General features: G+C 47.5%; 1 protein-coding gene across 1 annotated transcript in view; it reads left to right on the top strand.

Annotated features, from left to right (window-relative positions):
- The window catches only part of KIF13A (kinesin family member 13A), a 220620-nt gene that overhangs the window by 163236 nt on the left and 36566 nt on the right, over positions 1 to 20818 (top strand). The window contains exons 17-25 of the mRNA XM_049765233.1: positions 5414 to 5624; positions 8205 to 8367; positions 8754 to 8894; positions 9705 to 9854; positions 11994 to 12155; positions 12542 to 12715; positions 13448 to 13599; positions 14734 to 14866; positions 15007 to 15153. Of these exons, the coding sequence (XP_049621190.1) occupies positions 5414 to 5624; positions 8205 to 8367; positions 8754 to 8894; positions 9705 to 9854; positions 11994 to 12155; positions 12542 to 12715; positions 13448 to 13599; positions 14734 to 14866; positions 15007 to 15153 (1433 nt within the window). The remainder of the gene's footprint in view (positions 1 to 5413; positions 5625 to 8204; positions 8368 to 8753; positions 8895 to 9704; positions 9855 to 11993; positions 12156 to 12541; positions 12716 to 13447; positions 13600 to 14733; positions 14867 to 15006; positions 15154 to 20818) is intronic.

The raw sequence follows: 20818 nt of genomic DNA, 5'->3' as shown, positions 1-20818 counted from the left end.
TTTTTTTGGTTTTTGGTTTGGGGGCCATACCCGGCGATGCTCAGCGGTGACTCCTGGCTGTCTGCTCAGAAATAGCTCCTGGCAGGCACGGGAGACCCTATGGGACACCGGGATTCGAACCAACCACCTTTGGTCCTGGATCGGCTGCTTGCAAGGCAAACGCCGCTGTGCTATCTCTCCGGGCCCCGGATCTCTTCTCTTTAATAAATACAAAAATATGAACAAAAGACCAGATTACAGGGCCGGGTAGTGGCGCTAGAGGTAAGGTGCCTGACTTGCCTGCTCTAGCCTAGGACAGACCGAGGTTCGATCCCCCGGCGTCCCATATGGTCCCCCAAGCCAGGAGCGACTTCTGAGCGCATAGCCAGGAGTAACCCCTGAGCATCACCGGGTGTGGCCCAAAAAACAAACAAACAAACAAAAAGACCAGATTACAAAAAAAAAAGGTATAACACATTAATATGAACTATATCAAACAAGAAGACAAAAGTATCTGGTGATTTCAAAGTACCCAGTCAAGAATCTACATGAAGAAGCTCCCCGGGCTTTGTCTGGTACCAGCTGAACTGGGACCAGGCTTTGGGGTCCCTCTTCTGCTTGCTTTCCCCATGGGAAGGCTCCAGGTAGAGCTATGGCAGTCACAAATGGGCCCTTTAAGCAGGTGTCTGAGCACCAGAAGAGTGATTTTTCTGGAAACCTAAAGAGTCCAGGGTGTGACTCCACAGTGGGCAGGCTCCAGGTGGTGGAACCCCCTCTGTGGGGAGCTGCATTTTTTTCTGGAAAATCATCTAGTTCCACACATCTTTGGCCTCTCCCATCACCCCAGGTTGCACTGTGTGACTTCCCACATCCATGTTACTTTTATTTTTTTTTTTTTGTCTATGTTTTTCATTTGGAACCACACCCAGCAGAACTCAGAAATCATTCTTGGCAGGCTTGGGGGACCCTATGAGATGCAGGGGACTGAACCCGGATCAGCAACATGCAAGGCAAACACCCTACCCACTATACAACCATTCCGGCCTCGAACCCAGATTTCTGAGCTGGCCCACTCACTTGTGTGTTGAGCTCCTCCACAGCCAATCAGTCTGTACCCCTTGATGGCCCCTATAGTCATCAAAGTCTGGCCAGTTAGCAGCATCACCTGGGTTAAACAGGTGTGCCCCAAATGAGGCCGGTTCCCCAACATTGACTCTGTCTAACTTAAAGAACTGTCTCCCCCTGCCTGCCTCTGACCCATCCCTCTGGTAGAGAGATCCTGGGATGTGGGCAGTAGGGGGTACCACATACTGAATGTGACACATGCTAGTAGCTCGATGGCATTCACTCGAGTCCCCTTTGCTGCCAGGTCACTTCCCGATCCTCAGCCTCTCTGCCTGGTGGTCCTCCCCTTGGTGGTCCTATTTGAAGATCCTCTTTCCTCTTCTGTGGTTTCAGACGAAGATGCTCCACACACAGTGGGAGAAAGGTTGCTCTGACTGGCATCGCATGAGGGACCATGGCTGCTTCCAGCAGTGATTTTGCTTCTGCTATCGGCTTTGGCTAAATCTAACAGCGTGCTGGGAACCAGCTGGCGTTTTCTGCCTGACAGTCACACTAGATTTCTTGGCTTGGGAATATTCCCTTTTCTATTATGGCCCCCTCTCCCTACATATCCCAGCTCCAGTCTCTTCCCAGTGGTAAAAAAAAAAAAAAAAAAATATCTGGTAGCTATTCATTATAGACTCATTGCTGATATTCATGTTGTTGATACCAATGATTTTATTTCATACACAGTCAGATGTGTATCTACCCGTATGATCCCAGTAATAGAATAAATAATGGATTCTCATATCTCTGACAGCCAGTTCAGCTGAATTACAAATGGAGAGAAGGAATGCCAGAGCCGTTGCACAGCGAGTAGGGTGCTTGCCTTGCACAAGGCCAACCTGGGTTCTATCACTGGCATCCCATGTGGTGCCCTGACCACCACTAGGAGTAATTCCCCAGTGCAGAGTGAGGAATAACCCCTGAACATCACCAGGTGGGACTAAAAAAAAAGATTTACAAGCCAGGACTATAGAGATAATACAACTGGAGCTGGAGAGATAGCACAGCAGTAGGCTGTTTGCCTGCATGTGGCCAAACCAGGACAGACGGTGGTTCAATTCCCAGCAGGAGCGATTTCTGAGCACTGAGCCAGGAGTAGCCCTGAGCATTGCATGTGTGTGGCCCAAAACCAAAAAAAGAAAAGGACAAGAGAGATAGTACAACTGGTAAGATGTTTTCCTTGCATACAATGTATTGATACAATATGCAAACCCTGGCACCTCAGATAGTCCCTTCATAAGCCCCACCAGGGTTAATCCCTGAATACAGCATGAAAAGTAAATCCTGAGCATCACCAGATATGGTGCCCTGCCCCCAAAATAAGAAAATAAACAAATCTGATCTCTGTAGATAATAGACCCTATAACACTTGAATTCAGGCCTTTGCCTTGCTGGCAGGGCAATCCTGTTTCAAACCCAACCCTGCTCCAACCTCTAGTATTACCTAGAGCATTGCCAGAAGCAACTCCTGAGCACAAAACCAGTCATCTATTTAGGGCCAGAAGTAGTCAGTCCCTGGGCTTAGTTAGTGTGGTCCCCAAACAGACAAAAGCTACAACTTCACTGCCAGGGGGTGCCCTTCTTTCCTGTGGGCACTGTTGCCCCCACTGGTGGCACTGTAGTGGGTGTTCTGTAGCAGGTGCTTTGCCCTGTAGCAGCAGCAGCAGCTCCATGGACGTCTGGGGTGAATCCCTGCCATGCAGCCATGGGAGTTTCTGCTCCCACTGGCCAGCAAGTAGAAATAAGGATGACTCGACTTGCTCTGTTTTGTTTCTGTTTTAGCTAAAACTTTATAGTATGATTCTATACTGTGGTAGGTTCTGCACTTTTTTCTAGAAAAGATTCATAAACACAAAGTTGAAGGATCTAAAAGTGAAGTTCTCAGGGGCCCGAGTGATGGTACACCAGGTAGGGTACTTGCCTTGCACAAAACCAAATCAGTTTTTGATCCCTGAGCACCACCAGGACTAAATCTTTTTTTTTTTTTTTTTTGGCTTTTGGGCCACACCCGGCGTTGCTCAGGGGTTACTCCTGGCTGTCTGCTCAGAAATAACTCCTGGCAGGCACGGGGGACCATATGGGACACCGGGATTTGAACCAACCACCTTTGGTCCTGGATCGGCTGCTTGCAAGGCAAACACCGCTATGCTATCTCTCCGGGCCCAGGACTAAGTCTTGAGTGCAGAGACAGGGGTAACTTCTGAGCATTGCCAGGTGTGTCCCCAAAACAAAGCAAAGCAAACTCTTGTGCCTTAAAATAAAATGCTGGATTTCAAAATTTTAAGAACAGTACATACTTAAGGAAAAAAAATAATAAACTATTAGTTTTGGACAAAATGTTAGAGGTAAGAATACTGTATCGGGGGCCAGAGAGATAGCACTTCAGTAGGGCGTTTGCCTTGCATGCAGCTATCCAGGACGAATGGTGGTTCGAATCCCAGCATCCCCTGTGCCTGCCAGGAATGATTTCTGAGCACAAAACCAGGAGTAACCCCAGAGTGGCTCCGAGTGTGGCCCAAAAACAAACAACTGCCCTGCACCCCAAAATACTGCATCCAGGGGCCAGAGCGATAGTATAGTGCATGCTTTGCATGCAGCCAGCCTGGATTCAATCCCTGGCATCCCTTATGGTCCCCCCAACCACTGCCAGGAGTGATTCCTAAGTGCAGAGCCAGAAATAAGCCCTGAGCACCACCGAGTGTGAACAGAAAAGAAAAAACCTGCATCGATTTCTTATTCTTCATTTTCTCATGAATTAGTTCTGATCTGTGTTCTAAATCTGACTCTGACACTTGTATCTTTATGGTCTTAATTGATTTGAGCTTCAGTTTTCTCATCTTGGAAATATCAGGGCACCTTGGGGCCAGGTTGGTGGTTCATACACCTGGAGTACATCCTTTCCATATGGGAGAACCTCATTTCTATCCCTCTCCACATGGTTCCCGAGTACTGAGCCAAGAGTAGTCCCTGAGCACTTTTAAATGGGGCTCAAAACCGAAACCAAAACATTTTAAGTAAAATGGGAACATAACTATTTGTTGCATGGGTTATCCTAGAATCTAGGACCTAGATGATGCATGCAGAGGTGACCATGAGAGATGAAGTCAGTAGCAAGTAGCTTTTATTACCGGTGGTTGTCATTTTTATTATAACAACTCGCCAAAACTAGACACATCTTGTGAGTGGTATATTTTTCTGAAATGCTCGCTGCTTTTTGGTTTGCATTATTTAACCTTTTTTTATTTTTTTTCTTGGTTAAAGCTAACCTAGCTTTTTTCTACCTCTCCTAGCGAAAAATCAGTATAAGTCGTGGGCTTATTTCACAAATTGTTAGGGTCCTCTGAAAAAGGCACTTACAGCTGTAATATGAAAATTCTTTCCATCATCCTCCTTTCCCAGTCTTGTCTGGGAAACTACACTGAGAGTCCATGTGTGAGAATGTTACATAGGTAGCATTGAATAGCAGGCACATGGGTGAAGTCCCAGCTGGGACTCGAACCTCCTTCACACTCAACAACTTCAAGAAAGTGTTTATCTGCTGCCAACACTCATGTGCCATGGTTACTATCCATGTAGTCTTCACATGGGGGACTTCATAGTCCACTCACCCTGGTAACATTCCTCCTTACATATGACATTCCAGGCATCCTTCATTACAACGCTAATGTCCTGTCGTGGCCAATTAGCCCATAGTATTGATTCCTACTGATGCCAAATAAATAAATAATCCTCTAGTTAGAACGGTGACCTGCTGAGCAATATTAGTCGGTATTAGTTGATGATCTGCGACAAGAGAAAAGAAAAATCATCTTTCCCTTTGTACAAGTCAATTGCCTTTTAGACATTAACATCTGAGAAATTGCCAGACCCGGATCCCATCGATATTTTCAAGCATGTCATTTATCAATTTCCTCCCAAATCACACTCTTGGCAATCATATTATTTGTGGTTGAAATACAGAATGTAGTGCATAGCCATTTGCCAAATCCATTGCTGAATGGACAGAGATATTGACTTACAATCAGCAAAGGCCCAAGCTCATGTACTATGTCTTTGACGCTGTCCTGGCTTGCATGAGGTGGTTTTTCTAAATGAATAAGCCCACACAGCTGTGATCTGTGATCTGTGATCTCTGATCACTGGGAGGAGCGATCAGACAGAGCATTCAGCCAAACGATAGCAGAGGGACGATTGAGCTCATTTCCAGGGATCAAAGGATCCTCACAGAAGATGTATGGAAGGGGCAGGTTTGGGCCTTTAGCTAAACCAAGCCCTGATGGGCTGCCAGTCTCAAGACACCTCATCTTGTCCTTTGGTTCCGCAGATCCGGTTCAGAACGTGGTTCAGGTCCTAGAGAAGCAGTATTTGGAGGAGAAGCGGAGTGCCCTGGAGGAGCAGCGACTCATGTACGAGCGGGAGCTGGAGCAGCTTCGTCAGCAGCTGTCCCCAGAGCGGCAGAGCCAGAACAGTAGCGCCGACCGCCTCACCTACAGCCAGACGGCGCAGCAGAAGGTGACACTGTGGGCCGAGGAGAGGTGAGCATAGAACTGGCCTTTAATTTCTCCTGGAAGCTCCTCTCTGCCCTGTGTGTGTGTGTCTCTTGTTAAAGGTACTCCCTCACCCTTCCGTCCAAATGGTCCCCAGTAGACAGATTTAGCCTTAAACAAAACAAAACCAAGAGACAAGTACCCAACAAATTCAAAGCAATTTAAGTAGACTGCTTTCTTTTTCTTTTTTTTTTTGGTTTTTGGGCCACATCTCATGATGCTCAGGGGTTACTCCTGGCTATGCACTCAGAAATCGCCCCTGGTTTAGGGGACCATATGAGATGCCAGGGGATCGAACCTTGGTCCGTCCTTTTGCTGCCTGCAAGGCAAACGCCTTACCACTTGCGCCACCGCTTTGGTCCCAGTAGATTGCTTTTTTGTTTTTGTTTTGGAGCTACAACCATCGACGCTCAACCAGGGGTTACTTCTGGCTCTGTGCTCAGGAATTACTCTTGACAGACTCTGGGGGACCATATGGGATGCCAGGGATTGAACTTGGATCAGCTGCGTGCAAGACAATCATCCTACCCACTGTGCTTTTGCTCTAGCCCCAATAGATTGCCTTTTAATTAAAGTGTTTTTCAGCTAAATGTAAAACAGATTTTTTTTTTAACATTGCATGGATTCTTTGGGAAAGTTGGCCTCTTAGAAAAATGATGTAGAAAAAGCAAACAGAAAAAAAAAATAGAAAAAAAAGAAAAATGATATAGAGGGCCAGAGAAATAGCATGGAGGCAGGGTGTTTGCCTTGCATGCAGGATGGTGGTTTTGAATCCTGGCATTTCATATGGTCCCCTGAGCCTGCCAGGATCAATTTCTGAGCGCAGAGCCAGAAGTAACCCATGAGCGCCACCGGGTATGCCCCCCTCCCTTAAAAAAAAAGAATGGTTAGAATGTTGATCTCATCATGTTTCACTGAATGAAATTAAGACAGCCTCGGGCTGGAGAGATAGCATGGAGGTAAGGTGTTTGCCTTTCATGCAGGAGGTCATCGGTTCGAATCCCAGCGTCCCATATGGTCCCCCGTGCCTGCCAGGAGCAATTTCTGAGCCTGGAGCCAGGAATAACCCTTGAGCACTGCCGGGTGTGACCCAAAAAAAAAAAGAAAAAGAAATTAAGACAGCCTCAGCATGGGCATTTAGTGGTGAAACTCTAAATATAGTGTTGAAAGCTTGTGAAATACTGAAGGACTGGTGCTTGCATACGTGTTGAGGGGCCTAAAATCAGGTGCATGTGTGAGCAAGTGGGATTCTCAGGAGAAAGCTGGAGCTGTGTAGAGTTTATTCTTGTGTGCACTGAAAAAAGATAGAACCACATAGAAATGTCAGCGCACAAAATTCCACTCAGCAATAGGAAGTGTTGCAAGCATCAAATTCTTCTCGTCTGTCTTGTTAGTTGGAAGCTGAGCTGTGTTGGGAAGGAAGCATCTGTCTGACTCACTGACCTCTCCCTAGTGACAGGACAATGCTGTCTGTCCCTCTCATGAAGCCACAGGGTTGCAGTGAGGTGACTGGAGGGTTGACCAGTGTGAAGTGGTCAGCTGGGTAGATGGCACTGTCCTGGCATGGATGCTGAGTGTTCAGTGGCCAGGGAGCCTTCTGCAGTGATTGTTGTAGAAGAAAGGATTTGCACCGAGGTGCAATAGAAGGTGCATTGAACACGCAGAAAGGGGAGAAGTCAACTGGGATCAGTAGTTTGGCTTAAACATGGAAGGACAAGACTGCATCCCATATGGTCCCCCAAGCACCACCAGGAGTACTTCCTGAGTGCAGAGCCAGGAGTAACCCCTGAGCATCACTGAGTATGGCCCAAAAACAAATGTGTGAGTATAGTGGACACTTTGGTTGAGGAACTTTTTGGTTTAGTCCTAGAGTCCTGGCCTCTTTGCTCTTCCTTCCCCAACACCCAGACCCATAGCATCTGTTGCAACACCCCACCCCACCCTCCCTCTCTGCAGCAATTAAAGTCATTGAGATGGGCCACAGAGATAGCACAGCTGTAGGGCGTTTGCCTTGCATGAGGTCGACCAGGGACGAACCCAGGATCTATTCCTGGCATCCCATATGGTCCCCTGAGCCTGCTAGGAGTGATTTCTGAGTGCAGAGACGGGATTAACCCCTAAGCACTGCCAGAAGGGCCCCAAAACCAAAAAGAAATTAATTAATTAAAAAATAAATAAAGTCAGCAAGAGACCAAGAACAAATAAACAAGCCACCTTGGTTTTTAGTGACATCCAGCCACATGTTTAGAGACTCGAGCAGCATTGCCTGGCAGGGATTCTCTTTTTTTTTTTTTTTTTGGTTTTTGGGCCACACCCGGCGGTGCTAAGGGGTTCCTCCTGGCTGTCTGCTCAGAAATAGCTCCTGGCAGGCATGGAGGACCATATGGGACACCGAGATTCGAACCAACCACCTTAGGTCCTGGATCGGCTGCTTGCAAGGCAAACACCGCTGTGCTATCTCTCCAGGCCCTGGATTTTCTAGCACTTTCTAGCAATGTGGTTTGCTCAAGCACCCACCTGAGCTCTCCTCCTTTGGGGTGTCTCAGTTCCTCTTCTGTTCCCTTTCAGGGATGAACTCTTCCGGCAGAGCCTGGCAAAGCTTCGTGAGCAGCTAGTGAAAGCCAACACCCTGGTGAGGGAGGCCAACTTCCTAGCCGAGGAATTGAGCAAACTCACCGACTACCAGGTGACCCTGCAGATCCCCGCTGCCAACCTCAGTGCCAACAGAAAGGTAAGAAGGTGTGATGTGGGCACTGGTGGGCAAGAGTGCATCCTGGGACACAGACCAGGAGCCGGAATCAAAGACCCTCCCCCAGGTTCTCTGAGTATTCTTGGTCAGGTGTTTCCCATGCATCGTTCTGAGGCTGATCAGAGTAAGATAAATTTGAGGAAATGTATCTTCAGGGCCAAAAAGGTAGTACAATGAGCAGAGCTCTTGCCTTGCTGAGTTAGATTCCTGACCCTCCCTCCATAGCGTCTCCTGAGCACCACAAGGAGTGATTCCTGGGTGCAAAACTCAGAGATAACCCCCAAGCACCACTGCATGTGACACTGAAACAAAACCAAACAAGTCCTGATGATCTTTGCTTTCTGTCTATCTCTTGCTACACCTTGCAGAGGGGCGCCATTGTGAGTGAGCCGGCTATCCAGGTGAGACGCAAAGGGAAGAGCACCCAAGTTTGGACCATCGAGAAGCTGGAGAACAAGCTAATTGACATGCGAGACCTTTATCAGGAGTGGAAGGAGAAGGTGCCCGAGGTAAAAGAGAAAGGAAAGTGCTCCCTTAGGCGGGGCTATTCCAAGGCACCACCATGCCAACCCAGAAGACACACAGCTCCACAACTATAACTGTGTCTTTATGGGCAGCCTTCTTTTTTTGTTTGTTTGTTTTTCGGTGTGTGTGTGTGTGTGTGTGTGTGTGTGTGTGTGTGTGTGTGTGTGTGTGTGTGTGTGTGTTTGTGTCATACCCAGCAGAGCTCGGGGGTTACTCCTGGCTCTGCACTCAGAAATCACTCCTGGAAGGACTCACGAGCATATGGGATGCCAGGGATTGAACCTGGGTCAGCCACATGCCAGCAAATGCCCCCTCCCTGCTGTACTATTGCTCCTGTCCCCCTCGACTGCCTTCTTACTGCTTTGCCAGCGAAATCGAAGGGACATGTTCAGGGGGTGCATTTGTGTCAGTGTGAGAAAGACAGCCTGGGTTTGTGTTCTGCAGGAGGGAGGGAGAATAAGCTGTATTCAAGAGATAGCCCACTCTGGGGACAGTTCACACAAAAGGACACTGACTCTCTAAAAAAAAAAAAAAAAAAAGAGTACCCCGCATTATAGAACCCCTCCCAGGTGTTAATTTGTTGTATTCAAGTGACTCTATGATTTGGTTCTGATTTTCCTTCTTTTTTAACTGACTTGAATTGCATTTCTTTGACATTTGTGCAATGCTCTGCCTATAGCACAGCATCCCATATGATCTCCAAGTACTACCAGATGTAGCCCAGTTTTGTTCCATGCTAATTTTCAATAACATTAATGCCTGTATTTGGGTTTGTGTGTCTGCCTACCGATCAGGCGAAGAGGCTCTGTGGGAAGCGAGGGGACCCTTTCTACGAAGCCCAAGAGAATCACAACCTCATCGGCGTGGCCAACGTCTTCCTGGAATGTCTCTTCTGTGATGTGAAGCTGCAGTATGCAGTTCCCATCATCAGCCAGCAGGGGGAGGTAAGGACATGCCAGCCTGAGAGAGAGTGGTTTTAAGTTTTGGGGAGAGATGTTATTCAAAGTACTTTTTTTTTTTTTCTTATTTTTCCTATATGGAGGAATGCTTTGGACCACACCTGAAATAATGCGCAGACGTACTCATAACTCTGAGCTAAGGGATCTCTCTCTTGTTTTTGGTATTTTTGGGGGGGATCTCTCTCTTAATAAGAGTTTGGGGGACCATTTATAGGGCTAAGATTTGACATGTACAATGCCAGCGCCTTAACCCATCTATCTCATCTCTCTGGCCACTTTTAAATACATTCTTAAGGGTTCAGTGTGATAGTACAGCGGCAGGGCATTTGCCTTGCACGCTGCTGACCCAGGACAGACCTGGGTTTGATCCCCAGCATCCATATGGTTCCTAAAGTCTGCAAGGAACAATTCTGAACCCAGAACCAGGAATAACCCCTGAGTGCCAACAGGTATGGCCCAAAAGCCAAAAATAAAATGAATAAGCAAATACCTTCTTGAGATTTATAAAGAAACTAGTGTGGGGGCTGGAGCGATAGCACAGTGGGTCGGGTATTTGCCTTGCAAGTGGCCAACCCAGGTTTGAATCCTAGCATACCATATTCCCCCGAGCATGCCAAGAGTAGTTTTTATTTGATTTTGGTCTGGGGCTGCACCTGGCAGTGCTCAGGGGTTACTCCTGGTTCTGTGCTCAGGAATCACTCCTGGCAGGCATAGGGGACCATGGAAGATGCCAGGGATTGAACCCAGGTTGGCCATGTGCAAGGCCAGCGCCCTTACCCGCTGTGCTATTGTGACTCCACCTAGATTTAGGTGAATCTACCTGAGACCCGCCCATTTCTGGGAGGGGTCTTGGAAACTGGATAATACGTGTAACCTTATCTACAAGACCCTTCCCATTCTGGTGAGTGGTCTTGGAAGGTTATATAAGGCCTTTGACCCAGGGGATTAGGCCCTTTTGGTCTTTTGCCAGCATGGAGGTCAAAGGGAAGATGGCTGAAAGGAGTTAAGACGCAGGGCAAGCTAAGAATGGCTGAATGCTTAATTGGTTATGATATAGGCCACACATGTGGTGGATAGGGTTTGAATAAAACTGATACTTCCTGATGCCTGTCTCTGGATGAGTCTGATTCTGCCTTTCACCTAAACCTGGGACCCGCCAGCTGAATGGGGGTTGTGAAGCCACATGGCCTGGGATGGCAGAGAAAGGCCTCCATCCACCATCCAAGTCCATCCTAAGGGCTCAATGCAACATGCTATCATTCAGGCCCTACCAGGAGTAATTTTTTTTTTGTTTTGTTTTGTTTTGGTTTTTGGGTCACACCCGGCGGTGCTCAGGGGTTACTCCTGGCTGTCTGCTCAGAAACAGCTCCTGGCAGGCACGGGGGACCATATGGGACACCGGGATTCGAACCAACCACCTTTGGTCCTGGATCGGCTGCTTTGCAAGGCAAACATCGCTGTGCTATCTCTCCGGGCCCAGGAGTAATTTTTAAGCACAAAATCAGGAGTAACCCTGAGTACCACTGGGTATGGCCCAAAACACAAAAACAAAAAGAAAAGAAACTAAGGGCCAGAGTGACTGCACAGTGGTAGGGCATTTGTCTTGCACGTGGCTGACCCAGGATAGACCTAGGTTTGATCCCCGGTGTCCCATATAATACCCCAAGCCAGGAGCGATTTCTGAGCACAGAGCCAGGAGTAACCCTTGAGCATCACCAGGTGTGGCCCAAAAACCAAAAAAGAAAAAGTAAAGAAACTAGTATGAATTGTAATGGTCCAATTTATTTTCTTTTTTTTGTTTTTGTTTTTGTTTTTGGGCCACACCCGGCGATGCTCAGGGGTTACTCCTGGCTGTCTGCTCAGAAATAGCTCCTGGCAGGCACGGGAGACTATATGGGACACCGGGATTCGAACCAACCACCTTTGGTCCTGGATCGGCTGCTTGCAAGGCAAACGCCGCTGTGCTATCTTTCCGGGCCCCAATTTATTTTCTCTCTACTAGTCTTACTATCAAAAGTATTGGAGTTTAGTTCCATGGTGCCTAAGGGAAAAAACCCAGGATCTTAGCTGAGTGTGGGGGGGCCAGCCTGTCCACTAACTCACTTTCCCGACTGCCCACCATAGGTGGCGGGGCGCCTGCACGTGGAGGTGATGCGAGTAACGGGCGCTGTCCCCGAGCGTGTAGCAGAGGACGACTCCTCGGAGAACTCCAGCGAGAGTGGGAGCCTCGAGGTGGTGGACAGCAGCGGGGAGGTCATTCACCGAGTGCGGAAGCTGACCTGCCGGGTGAGAGGCCGAAGGGACCGGGTTCCCCCAAACAGCTGTCTCTCATAGCTGGATTCCCAGCCCCACCCCTAGAAGACCTTGTCAGTGAAATAAGTTTTGATTGTTTGTTTTTGAGCCACATACCTGCCGATGCTCAGGGTTTACTCCTGGCTCTGCTCTCATGAATTGCTCCTGGCAGGCTCAGGGGACCATATGGGATGTAGGAGAGAGAACCCCGAGTGATAGCACAGCACAGTCCTGGGTCTAATCCCCAGATTCCATATGGTCCCCTGAGCCTGCCAGGAGTGATTTCTGAGTGCAGAGCCAGAAGTAACCCCTGAGAACCACTGGGCATAGCCCAGAATCAAACAAACAAACCAATAAACCTAACCAATCCATTTCTTCAGGTGAAAATCAAGGAGGCCACGGGGCTTCCCTTGAACCTGTCCAACTTCGTCTTCTGTCAATACACCTTCTGGGACCAGTGTGAGTCCACTGTCGCTGCCCCCGTGGTGGACCCCGAGGTGCCATCCCCACAGTCCAGGGACGCCCAATACACAGTGCTCTTCTCCCACTGCAAGGTATGGGGTCCTTCCCATATGAGCCATTGTGGGGGGGGGGTGGACAAGACACAAACCAAGACCAGTTCAGGACTCAGCCCCAAGCCAGGACTGTGCTCAGAGGGAGACGAAGTAGCTCTTCATGTAACTTGGATGTTTTCCCCATGGGAATATTTTCTAGGCCATGGGTTGGTATAAGGTGCAGCTTGTATAAAGTTTGGTTTTAGTCTTCAATACTATAAGCTTCTTAGGCATGGGTGGGTCTAGGGGAGGGTGAAGGCAAAACATGGCAAATAAAAGACTTCTACAGGCCTTGAAGAACCAGTGTAGGGGTTAAGATGCTCGCCATGGCTGGGCCCATCCTAGTTTGTGGGTCCCCCTGATATCATATAGCAGCATAGCATTCCCAGAACACCACCAGGTATGGTATGAGCAGAGAGCCAGAAATTATGCCTATGCACTGCCTGGGAAACAAAAGAATAAACCAGTGATTGGCATTTGCAGTTAGGAGCTGAATGCAGCAAGATACATTTCTTCCATATCTGCATTTGTCAAAGAAGGGGTGGTTAGATCAAGTTGTATTCTAATACCTCTCTGTACCTGAAAGTCTGGTTTGCTCTAAAACAAAACAAAGTGGATTTTAGGTGAGTTCAGGCCTTGCAGCTCCAAAGGAATCTATTTGCAGTTGAACGTAAGATATCACAGCCTCCTTCACATCCCTCTCCTTGTCCCTCCTTCCTCCCACGATTCCAGGACTACGTGGTGAATGTAACGGAGGAATTCCTCGAGTTCATCTCCGACGGGGCACTGGCCATCGAGGTGTGGGGGCACCGGTGTGCGGGGAATGGCAGCGCCATCTGGGAGGTCGACTCTCTGCATGCCAAGACCAGGACGCTGCAGGACAGGTGTGTGCCAGGCTGAGGCTTCGTGCATAGCCAGAAAAAGCACATGGGCGAGACTTTCACTGGGGCAAGGACCATGTTAAATGCTGGCTGAGAGCTTTGGGCCAGGACAGTTCAGTGGGTGGTATAGAAATTCCCAGAAGTCGGGGCTGGGAAGGTGGCGCTAGAGGTAAGGTGTCTGCCTTACAAGCACTAGCGTAGGACGGACCTCGGTTCGATCCCCTGGCGTCCCATATGGTCCCCCCAAGCCAGGGGCGATTTCTGAGCGCATAGCCAGGAGTAACCCCTGAGCGTCAAACGGGTGTGGCCCAAAAACCAAAAAATAACAAACAACAAAAAAAAAGAAATTCCCAGAAGTCACTTGAGGCTTTTTCTTCCACTTCTCTTCTCTCTTCTCTCTCTCTTTTTCTCTCTTTCTCTCACCTTCTCTCTCCTTCTTTCTCTCTCTCCCCTCTCTCTCTCTCCTCTCCCTCTCTCCCTTTCCCCTTCTTTTTATTTTATTTTTTGGTTTTCGGTTTGGAGGGCCTCACCAGTTGGTGCTCAGGGGTTACTCCTGGCTCTGCACTCAGAAATAGCTCCTGGCAGTCTCGGGGGCGGGGGGGGGGGGAGCGGGGGAACCATATGGGATGAGCCAAGGGTCGAATCCAGGGTCCATCCCAGGTCAGTAGCATGCAAGGTTGATCTGAGCATTAAGTAAGAAAAGGATCAATAGGACATATTCTGTGCCTTGGATATGAAAAATGGAATTGTCAGACTACCAGAGCAATAGCATAGCAGGTAGGGCATTTGCCTTGCTTGCAGCTGACCCACGTTCAATCCCCAGAATCCCATATGGTTCCCCCAGCTTTCCAGGAATGATTTCTGAACACAAAGTCAGGAGTAACCCCCGAATGCTGCCAGTTGTGGGTCAAAAACCAAAATGATGTTGATTATGGGATTGTCTTTGTCCTCTTTGCTTATTTTGGTGGGGGGGGGTCGCTTGGTTATTCCCAACTCTGTGCACGGGAATTGCTTCTCACTGTGCTAGGGAACCATTTGGTACTGGGATTGAACCCAGACCTCCAGCAGCACAGAGCGTGGCCCCTGTCTGCCCCGCATCTCTCTCAATCTTTGGGGCCATCATTGGGGTCTCTGCAGGTGGAACGAGGTGACACGCAGGATCGAGCTGTGGATCTCCATCCTGGAGCTGAACGAGCTGGGGGAGTATGCTGCTGTGGAGCTCCACCAAGCCAAAGACGTCAACACCGGAGGCGTCTTCCAGCTCAGACAGGTGCCTTGCTTTCTGCACTCCTCCTGCTCTTCTCCTCGGGTCCTCTCTGCCCCTCTAACCTGCTCCCAACCTGGGACGTGTCCCCCCATCCTCCTCGTTTCTTACCTGGCCCCTTGTTTCCCTCTCGCCCTACCTTGCAGGGCCATTCTCGGAGAGTGCAGGTCACGGTGGCCCCAGTGCAGCACTCAGGGACCCTGCCTCTCATGGTGGAGGCCATCCTGTCTGTGTCCATCGGCTGTGTCACCGCCAGATCCACCAAACTGCAGAGGGGCCTGGACAGCTACCAGGTAGGACAAAGGCTCGAGAGAGCACTTGGCACTGGCCAAAGAGTATTGGCCAGTGCCTTGTAAGACCATTAGAGAATATTCTAGAATTGCTACCACCTGCTCCTTATTCCATCCATTACCTTTAGAGCATGTGACACAGAAATTGGGGCCATACCTAGCCATGTTCAGGGGACTGTGTGAAGTGACTTGATTCAGTCCCAAGCTGCTATAGCATTCATGTCCCCCCTATGCCCCGTGCTCTCTCTGGGTACCTCCATTTGATGCCTTTTTCCTGGGTTTATGAGCTCTCATGTCAGTGCTCACTGATGTTAAGTATGAGCTCCCTGATTAGTACTATAGTTTCCTTTTGTTTTATGTAAGTTTTATTTTATTTCGGGCCAAAATTATAGAGCGTATTTGGCAGCATTGCCTGATTTATGAATATAAAATCACCCCCCCCTTGATTTTGGAGTGCCAGAGAGAGAATACAATGGGTAGAGCATTTTCCTGGCGCACAACAGATCTGGGTTTATCTCTATATGGTCCCCTGAGCACTGCCAGGAGGGATCCCTGAACTCAGAGTCAGGAAGAAGCCCTGAACATAGCAAGTATGCCCCCCCAAAAAAGTCACCTTTTGACTTAGGCTTGGCATAAGCAAGCTTTTTAAGCTTTACTTACTTTTTTTTCTTTTTTTTTTTAATTGCTGGTATAGAGAGGTAGGGACAGCAATCAGAAACCTATAGTCTTGTCCTGTAGTTTTGGGAGGCCATGCAGTGTCAGGACCAAACCCAGGACCTCACATGTAAAGGATATGCCCTGTTACTTAGTCACATCCTGACACTACTTGTTTTTGGTTTTTGGGTCTCACCTAACAGTGCTCAAAGATCACTTCTTCTGGTGCCCAAGGGACCATATAGGTTGCTGGGAGTTGAATTGGGTCAACTACATGCAAACCCAATGACTTTTCACTGTCCCATTTCTCCTGCTCCTGGCTAGCCCTACTTTGAGGGGAGGGTATATAGCTCACAAACAGTCTTCAGAGAATCCAGGGTTCACATCTGCTGCTGCTGCTGAAGCCCAATAGTTTGGGGGACCATCAGGGCTCCACCCAGCAGTGTGGGAGACCTTGTGGCAGATGCTGAATTTTTTTTTAATTTTTGTTGTTTTGTTTTGGGGTCATACTTAGTGACACTCAGGGGTTTTTCCTAACTCTGCACTCAGAAATTGCTCCTGGTGGGCTCAGGGGACCCTATGGGATGCTGGGGATTAAACCCTGGTCCATCCCGGGTGGGCCATGTACAAGGCTAAAGCCCTACTGTTGTGCTATCACTCTGGCCCAGATGCTGAGTTTTTCAGGCCTTGGGCATAAAAGGCAAATACCCCAGTCCTTTGAGCTTTATTCTTTTTATTTAATCAATGAAAAGTTGTTCTTGTCATGTTTTCTGCCCCATGGGCCTCCTTTTACTCAGTCTTCTATTTAGAAAACTCTGAGAGAAGATGCAGGCCTCTCAGGCTTATAGGAGCTCTCTGGTCCGGGTCCCCGTCTGCTCCTAGAAGGCCTCAGGGACACAGGGACCCACTGAGCTGGCTCCCTTCATGCTTCATGGCACACGTATGAGAGATCTGCTCCCTGCCATAGTGGAAAGACTTACTCACTGAGCCTAAAAAAGATCCATCTCATGACTGCATTTCTATTTGGCCTTTGGATCAAGACTCCTGAGAAGGTGTAAGAACTCAGACTGAGTGCCTAGGCTATGAGGAAGCTGGACCTGGTCCACCTCAGCAAGCCTCAGAAGGGCTCAGGGCATGCCCATGGTTGGCGCCAGGGCACGACCCCAATGTCTGGGACAAGGCTCCTACACCTAATCCTGTGAGCTGTGTAGAGAGGGAATGGGCCTAGAGTGTTCTCATCCCAGCTCTGCTCCTCACTTGGTCCTCGGCTCTGGGATGGCTGCAGAGGCTGGGAGAAGGGGCCCCTCAGGGTCATTCATTCTAGAGGCTCTAGTGGTCATCTCCCAGCCCTCAGTGAAATGGGGAACATCACTGACTGAGGGCCCACTCTGCAGCCAAACACTGGGAAAATTTATTTGTCACTTCAGAACTAACTCTACATCTTTGTGCCCTGAACCATTGGATCATGAACTAACTGAATGTTCTCCTATGAAAAACAGTGTAAGGAGAGTTGGCACTTTTGAAAAATAGATTTTATTGGATTTTTTGTTTTGTTTTGTTTGATTTGGTTTTTTATGATTTGGGGCCACACCTAGCAGTGTTCAGGGGTTACTCACTCCTGGCTCTGATTTCAGGAATTATTCCTGGCAGTGCTCAGGAAACCATATGGGATGCAGAGGATGAAACCCAAGTGGGCTACATGCAAGACAAAAGTTTACTTACTGTAATAGAAATTCAGCCCCATGGACATAGTTTTTATGATGGGCCAGACCCGGGTGCTAAGGTTCTACTCCCAATTGTATGTGGGGGTCATTCCCAGAGGTATTTGGGGGGCCATCTTAGTGGGGATCAAACCCAGACCTCAACATGTATTCAGCCCTGAGTCTAGGTCTCAGTGCACTATTTTGTTTTGTTTGCGGGCCACACCCTGTGGCACTCAGGGTTTACTCCTGGTAGGCTCAGAGGACTGGGATACCGGGAATCGAACCCATGCGCAAACCATCGATCCTGTGTCTGCCTTGTGCAAGGCAATCGCCCTACCCACTGTGCTATTGCTTGGCTATATAAGAACCTATTAGCAAGCCAGAGCCTAAACCAAGAGGTCTGTTAAACAAATTTAAACTATAGTTAACTTAATGCTTTTCTTTGTTTATTGAACCTTTATTTGGGGTGGGGGGTCATGCTCTGGGGCACACAGGGCTTCCTCTTGGTTCTGTACTCAGAAAATATTTTTGGCATATTTAAGACCATATCTGATGTTTGAGATCGAACCCAGGTGGTCTGTGTGCAAATTACCCTACTCCCATACTATCTTTCTGGTCTTAAAGCTTTTATTTTTCTTTGATGCCATTTCGAAGGTCATGTTCAATGATTTTGGACATTTAACACAAAACTTACAAATATTTGAATATAATAACTCAGGCCAATCCAAAAGATGCTATATTATTATTAAGCTATAATGGTGTTCCACATCTTGAAAACGGAATCTAATTCCATAATTAATGAGAGGACTCCATAGTCTAAAAATTAGATAAATTTGTATGTGTTTGTACTTTAATAACATGGGGGAAGCTCCAGAAAAATTACTTTTGTTGATAGACTTGCATTAATAAATTATAAATATTCAAGTGGTGATTACCAAGTAAGTTTGAAATTTACACAAAGAACAATTTGAATATTTTAAAAGCAGTGACATTTAAATTATACTTGAATATGAAAGCAATTTTTATGAATTTTTAAGACACTATTTTTAAAAAAAGATTGCTGGAAAGATAATACAGAGGAGAAAGCCTTGCATGTATCCAACCCTGGCACCACAGAGGGTCCCCCAAGCCTGCCAGGAGTGATTATGAGCCAGAAGTAACCCCTGAGCGTCACTGAATGTGGCCCCATAGGGATGGTCCCCAATCAAACCTGGGTCAACCACCTGCAAGGCAAATGCCCTGTTCATTGTGCTATCGCTCCAGCCCCACCATTTTTCTTTTTTCTTTTTATTCTTTTTTTTTTTTTTTTGGTTTGTTTTTGGTCACACCCGGCAGCGCTCATGGGTTACTCCTGGCTCTATGCTCAGAAATCGCTCCTGGCAGGCTCGAGAAATCATATGGGATGCCAGGATTCGACCCACTGTCCTTCTGCATGCAAGGCAAATGCAAGATATCTCCAAGATATCTTTCAGGTTCCCACCGTTTTTCTTTTTTTTAATAGAATAAATTTTCCTTCTTTCTTTTTTTTTTTTTTTTTTATTTTTTTTGATAGTTGTTTTGGTTTGGGGTTTCGGTTTTAGTTTGGGGAGCAGCCAACAATACCCAAGGGTTACTCCTGGCTCTGAGCTCAGGAATTATTCCTGGCAAGCTTAGGGAACCATATGGAATTGGAAACCTGGATTGGCCTCGTGCAAGGCAAATGTCCCACCCTCTCTATTATTGATTTGGCCCCCTCTTTATTATTTTGTACTATTTATTGAAGTCCATTGTAACTTACAGTACTATTAGTGATGGCTTCCTGCCTCCATTGTTTCAACACTACCTCCATTGCCAGACTGTCCATTCTAAATTGCAGTCTAATCATTCGCTCATAAATATTTAGTAACCATTTGCATGGCTGTGGAGGAAGTCCTAATCCAGTGTTTCCAAATAAGAGCAGTTTTATTTTACTTTTGTGTGTGTGTGTGTGTGTGTGTGTGTGTGTGTGTGTGAGTGATTCAGGCTGTCATCCATGCAAAACAGCTGCTGTACTGCTAAGTAATATTCCTGTGTTTGTTTTTCAATGACTTTTATTTTTAAAAAGAAATCTTATGGGGCCAGAGTGATAGCAAAGCTGTATGCATTTGCCTTGCACGCAGTCAACACTAGATGAAGCCCTGTTCTGGTCCCCTGAACCTGCCAGGAGCGACTTCTGAGCATAGAGCCAGGAGTAACCCCTGAGTGCTGCAGGATATGACTCAAAAAAATCCAAAGAAAAGAAAAGAAATAGTATTATCCTAAAGTGGTTTAAAAATCTCTTTGGAGATTCAGCTAAATATTGTGCAGAGATAGTGTGGTTGTGAGGGTATGTCCGTTGCGATGTTAAGCTTAAAGAATGCCTTTACCTTGTGTGCTGTTCAAGAAACACGATGCATGTCCTCTGTGTTTATTTTTCTCCTCCCAGAAAGATGATGAGTCTGGTGATGATATGGATAGTTATCAGGTATTACTGCTGCCGGGGGTCCTTGGCATGGGGCACAGCTACTGCTAACTGGCATCGTCTGCGAAGCCAAGAATAGGGAAGGGAGGCTGGAGCAAAGGAAAGTGCCATCTCTCCCTAGCTTTGGATTTGCTTCCCTCCTAATTACCAGCCTTGTGCTCTTTCTGGCGAGTCTCTGACCACTCGGAATTTATGACTCTTCAGTAGGATTTTTGCTATGCCAGCTCAAATGATTCGCTTGAAAAGCCTTTCTGACTTCCTGTGTTACATGAGGGATCTATCTCCAATACCATACATTTATATAATCTTTTCTTAGATTCTGTCTTTCCTACGCAACTCCACAGTGGCCTTTCTATCTAAAAAACTGCTTATCCTCCTTACATTTTTCCTTTTTTGGTTGGAGGAAGTGGATAGACCAAGTGGTACTTACTCCTGGCTCTGTGCTCAGGGATCAATCCTGGCAATGCTCAGGGAACCTTTAAGGATGCCAGAGGTTGAACCCAGGACAGCCATGTGCAAGGCAAATGCTGTCCACCTCTCTGCTATTGCTCCAGCTTCATATACTGTATTCTTTTTTCCTTTTCCTTTTTTTTTTTCTTTTGGTTTTTGGGTCACATCTGGTGGGATTTAGGGGTTACTCTTAGCTCTTCGCTCAGAAATCGCTCCTGGCAGGCTCGGGGGACAATATGGGGTGCCAGGGATCAAACCCGGGTCCATCCCGGGTCAGCCACATGCAAGGCAAATGCCCTACTGCTGTGCTATCCTCCGGCCCCATCTACCATATTCTTAAAGATTTGCCAGAGAAGCAGCCCAAAGGCTTGCTTACTCTGCA

Source organism: Suncus etruscus, chromosome 18 (assembly GCF_024139225.1).
Source record: "Suncus etruscus isolate mSunEtr1 chromosome 18, mSunEtr1.pri.cur, whole genome shotgun sequence".
In the NCBI taxonomy this organism is placed as follows: domain Eukaryota; kingdom Metazoa; phylum Chordata; class Mammalia; order Eulipotyphla; family Soricidae; genus Suncus; species Suncus etruscus.
The sequence above is the reverse complement of the archived record's forward strand: the minus strand, read 5'-3'. Positions and strand labels throughout refer to the sequence as shown.